This window comes from Phytophthora parasitica (genome assembly GCF_000247585.1).
Source record: "Phytophthora parasitica INRA-310 unplaced genomic scaffold supercont2.2, whole genome shotgun sequence".
NCBI classification, from domain to species: domain Eukaryota; phylum Oomycota; class Peronosporomycetes; order Peronosporales; family Peronosporaceae; genus Phytophthora; species Phytophthora nicotianae.
In genome coordinates, this window is record NW_008648988.1 from 2,197,889 (window position 1) to 2,203,141 (window position 5,253).

The following is a 5,253-nucleotide window of genomic DNA, read 5'->3' on the forward strand; positions in this document are numbered from 1 at the left end:
ACAGCTGCCGGCGTTGGCGCCATTGGACAGACCGGCTAGTGCAGCGACGAAGGCGGCAAGTCGAACGTTCATCTCGAGTTGAATTGACTTGTGGCGAAACGAGAAGTGAAGGAATCCTGGCAAAGTGTTGTGGAATCCATTTCTTTTTGTTCTGATAAATGTAACTCGAACCGATTCGATGAGAAACCCGAAGGTCGGACAACGCCTTTTCATGTGCAAAAATGCAAGGATTGGGAAATGGTAGAAGAATTACAATAATTTAATGTATGAAGTAAAGAACCAGGTCCAGTAGACCTAAGACCTTACTGTTAAGTTCGCATATCAAGCTTAAGAATTGGCAAGCGCTTGGTCGATGTGAACTTGTACATGTATAAGTAGACACAAGTGTGTTTACTTATACGAGTTCACATCGACCAAATTTAATAGTAAATTTCAATGGAAAATCAAGGATTCAATCCGGCATGTTTAATATCTACTAGTACTGGATTTTGATAATTCCTTGAATGCGGTGTACACAAAAAATAATCTCCGCGATTAAACGCTCGGGTAGAAAAAGTCGGTCATCGTAAATCCTAATTGCAGAGGACAGAGGATACGACATGGACCAACAGAACGAAGGTGAGCAGCTCTTATAATAATAATAAAAATAACGAAATTGCTACATACCTTCCTCCATTAGCATAATGCTTTACGTAACAAGTCTTTTATTACTGTACGACGAAGCATGCAATTCACAGCCATCTAAGACCTCGAGTTGTCTGCGAGGCTTAGACCTCTTCAACCACGATAGCTCCGCGTCAATTACATGCAGGGGTGCCAGCAACTCACATGTACAATGATTTTCGATGGACCGATCTCGCAACAATCTTCATAGCGACACTCTGGTCGCTCTTTACATGTATGTAGTTCTGCTCTCATTGTCACAGCTACGTAGTGTGCTCCAAAGACACCAACTTAACGGTAGTATGGCTCGGACGCACCAAGAATTACGTTGAAGGGACCTACAATCCGCCGAAGACGGATTGTAGATCCTTTGACAGATCACTGAATTGCCTTATAGTGTCGCAAAAATAATGGGCTGTGTCTAGCGTACCGTCAGCTACCGGGGAAATTCGGGAAAGTTTTTCTTGTGTTGTGGTAGACAGTTGCTTTTTTTAAACTTGCGCATTTGTTTAGTTTTCCTTGAGGCGAAGTGAATGCACTCAGTATAGGTGCGAATCATGATCCAACCGAAGCAGCCCTGGTTTTTATCTGCGTTCTAGCAAGGATATCTGATACACGCAATCGACAATACCAAGTTGATACCTAAAAGCTCAGCACGAATCTTGTGGTGTGATGGCAGTCGACTCAAATGCGCCCTCTTTTCGCTGCGAATGGCACGAATAGTATGCGACTCGCATAATGCGAGTAGTGAAAAAAACCGTCGATTATTGATGCTTCTTCCGCTTTAGGCTCAATGTACACGGATTGAAACGACATGGTTCGCAGCGTCTGCTCGTCGAACATATTTTAAAAAGCACTGAAATATGATGGGATGCCAGATGATTTATATGTTCCGTGTGACTTTGCCGTCTATACTACATTTGTTGGAATCATGAATTACTTCCCAAGAAAACGGTCAAAATGACTGTATGTATGATACAGTGCGGTAAATTCCGAATGTGTCGTCACTCGTTCCGTGGGTCCATGTCCGCTCCTGAGTTCCCAGCGCAAATTGCACACAGTATCGCAATCAGCATAGCGACTCAACAAATAAATCGTGGTTTAGATGCTACATGTACATGTAATGATGTCCTACGTCTCCGCCATACGCACAGCCATCGGGAAAAATTCACAACAGCAGCCACAACAAGCAGAAAGAAACACCGACTAGCAGTCACTTCTCGTTTCGTCTCTGAGGCCACAAGTCAATTCAACTCGAGATGAACGTTCGACTTGCCGCCTTCGTCGCTGCACTAGCCGGTCTGTCCAATGGCGCCAACGCCGGCAGCTGTCCCTTCGGATACGACTCGGTCGCCGCCGTGCACCAGGTAGACCGCCAGATCTCAAGCGAGTTATATGATGCGCAAAGCTGCGATGTCATCGACTACGAACTCGTGAAGGAGGATCTTCTGCATCTGATGACGGACTCGCAAGACTTCTGGCCGGCTGACTTTGGTCACTACGGTGGCCTCTTCATCCGCCTGGCATGGCACTGCAATGGCTCGTATCGCCGCGCCGATGGTCGCGGTGGCTGCGACGGTGGTCGTATTCGCTTCAACCCGGAGCGCAGTTGGGCTGACAACACCAACTTGGATAAGGCGCTCGATCTGCTAGAGCCCATCAAACTCAAGTACGGCGATGCGCTGTCATGGGGTGACCTCATCGTACTGTCGGGTAACGTCGCTATCGAGAGCATGGGTGGCCCCGTGTTGGGCTTCTGTGGCGGTCGCCGCGACGACGCTGACGGCACTAGCAGCCTGCAGCTGGGCCCGACGCCCGAGCAGGAGAGTGTGGCTCCATGCGCTGTGGACGGCCAGTGCAAGGAACCTCTTGGTCCTACTACCATGGGCCTCATCTACGTGAACCCGGAGGGTCCCATGGGCAACCCCGACCCGGTCGGATCGGTGGCCGATGTGCGTGATACATTTGAGCGCATGGGCATGAATGACCGCGAGACAGTGGCGTTGATCGGCGGTGGACACGCCTTCGGCAAGACGCATGGAGCCTGTCCGACGGGCCCTGGTCCTGATCCGACGCAAGACCCTCTGAACCCCTGGCCGGGAACCTGCGGCGAGGGCGCGCTCAAGGGCAAGGGCAACAACACTTTCACGAGCGGCTTCGAGGGCGCATGGACGTTCACGCCTACCAAGTGGAGCAACGGCTACTTCAAGGGCCTCACAGGCTTCGAGTGGGAGAAGTTCGACGGCCCTGGTGGACATGTGCAGTGGCGTCCCGTGCCCGATACGACGCCACCCGTGCGAATGCTGACTGCCGACATTGCCCTGCTGCACGACCCGAGCTACCATAACATCTCGCTCGAGTTTGCTGCCGACCAGACCGCCCTGGATGAGGAATTCTCGCACGCCTGGTACAAACTGATGTCGCGCGACGTGGGTCCGGTGGCTCGCTGCCGCGGTAGCGACGTGCCGCCCGCTCAGCCTTTCCAGAACCCGCTGCCGCCGACACCCACGACGCTCCCGGACTTCGACGCGGTGCGTTCGGACATCCGTTCGCTGCTGACCACGTCGGTGGAGGGTCTGACGAGTGACTCGAGCAGCGAGGGCACGCCGTACAACGGCGCTCTGTTCGTGCACGCTGCGTGGCAGTGCGCGTCGACTTTCCGTATCACGGACTACGCCGGCGGCTGCAACGGTGCCCGTATCCGCTTCTCGCCGGAGAAGGACTGGCCGGTGAACGCTGGCGTTGACAAGATCATTGCTGCGCTTGAGCCTGTGAAGGAATCGTACCCGACGTTGTCAACCGCCGACCTGATCGTGCTGGCGGGGCAGGTGGCCCTGGAAGACGCGGGTAACGTGACCATCGACTTCTTGGGTGGCCGCACCGACGCTGAGAACGGCAACGGCACGGAGATTCTGGCTCCGCGTGAGTACTACAACACAACGCTGATCGCCGTGCGTGACAACATCAAGATCCTCGGTGTGTCTCCGTACGAGGCGGTTGCTTTGGCCGGCCGTCCGCGCAGTGTGGCACAGCAGAGGACTCTGGGCTACAGCGGCACGTACAGCAACAACTCGCTTACATTGTCGAACGAGTACTTCCAGGTGCTCCTGAATGAGACGTGGACGGTGGTGTCCGAGAAGGAGTTCAAGGCGGAGGGCAAGGACGTGTACATGATGGACACGGACCTGGCGCTGCTGGCGGCTCCCGAGCTGAAGGAGGCGGTGCAGCTGTTCGCATCGGAGGATAACGTCTTCAAGCACGTATTTTCTTCTGCCTGGGCCAAGGTAATGACGGCCGACCACTTCAACGCGAGCAGCTACTAAGCATTGCGGAGGTATTTCGTAGTCGAGTAGATGAGGAGTTCAAAGTGCCAACTTGACACTACACACCGTACTGGAAACTCGGTACATTAATAAAACCAATGTTGTATGATCAACTATGGTGATCGTTCCATTATGGAACTTCCATTTACAGGTGTTTTCTTTTCAATAAAACGCCATATTTCGCTAATACGAAGTTCTATACTAAGAGAGCTACGGCATCACTAAGCACTACTAGCAAGTTGTACACCATACTGGCAATATCGGTCCAAGGTATTCGTTTCAAATTTTAGTCAGACTCTGGTTTTCCTCTACGGATACGCTGGTGTGGGTAGCCACGATCATCCCCACCAGAGTAGGAAACGCGTTGTAGGGTTACGGTGTTTCAATGGGCACGGAACCACGTACAATGACGATAATAAGTTTGTCCCCGATGACCATGATACACTTTATTGCACTTCTGCGTCGTCCGATGTGATGGTGCATTTGGCTAGCGGTAACTTAGGTGAACGAAGGAATGTTAAGCTGACACAGCTTCAAAGCCGGGTATCAAAACCGGATCGATGTTGACACATGTCCGAGTCGGTGAAGTTTAGTCATGGCATCGCAGAGTAGAGGATACGAATTGTCTTTGAGTAAATTTGAGGAAGGAGAAAAGGTAGGCGCATGTGTCTTCGGGGTGTCGCTGGTGGGTTTGAATGCTGGCAGCGGCTTGGGGGGAGGGTCACAACCATGTCAGAACCACAGTGCTTGAGCTTTATTGTAGCCTCTACAGTCACCAATGCTGCCTATGCTTGGGAGGTACGCACAGCATGCCTGCATTTGCGCTTACACTTACATGCATGTACCGACATTTGACCGCGTAATCCTGCGGTGACTGAAGTTGAAGCGAGTGGGATATTACGACTACCGAGAAAGGATGCTTCAATTTTCAGTATTACAGTGTCGTGCCACCCTACCTTAACCACCGGCATGGAGATGCACCCAAACTGGGACGAGCAAGTGTGTTTAGTACTACATTAGTGTATGTACGATATATATATATATATATATATACTACTCGTATTACGAGTGTGCTCTTCAGCAAAATGCTGTTTTTCGAGGAATGCAATTCGAAAGGCGTCATTCGAAAGCTACGAAGCTGACTCCTTTATTTACAGCATCGGATACAATGGAATGGTAACATCTCTGATCGTGTTTAGAGTTACCAAGTTTACATAACTTGGGTCCCAACTAGTACTAGTACTTCCGGAAGCTCGGGGGGGGGGGG

At 51.3% G+C, this 5,253-nt stretch overlaps 1 protein-coding gene across 1 annotated transcript; it reads left to right on the plus strand.

Moving 5' to 3' along the window:
• The first annotated feature begins 1,889 nt into the window (after positions 1-1,889).
• On the plus strand, positions 1,890-4,171 carry PPTG_02738 (catalase/peroxidase HPI). The gene has a single exon (XM_008893976.1). The coding sequence runs from the start codon at positions 1,923-1,925 to the stop codon at positions 3,984-3,986; it is 2,064 nt and encodes a 687-aa protein (XP_008892224.1). The 5' UTR covers positions 1,890-1,922; the 3' UTR covers positions 3,987-4,171.
• The last annotated feature ends 1,082 nt before the right edge of the window (positions 4,172-5,253 follow it).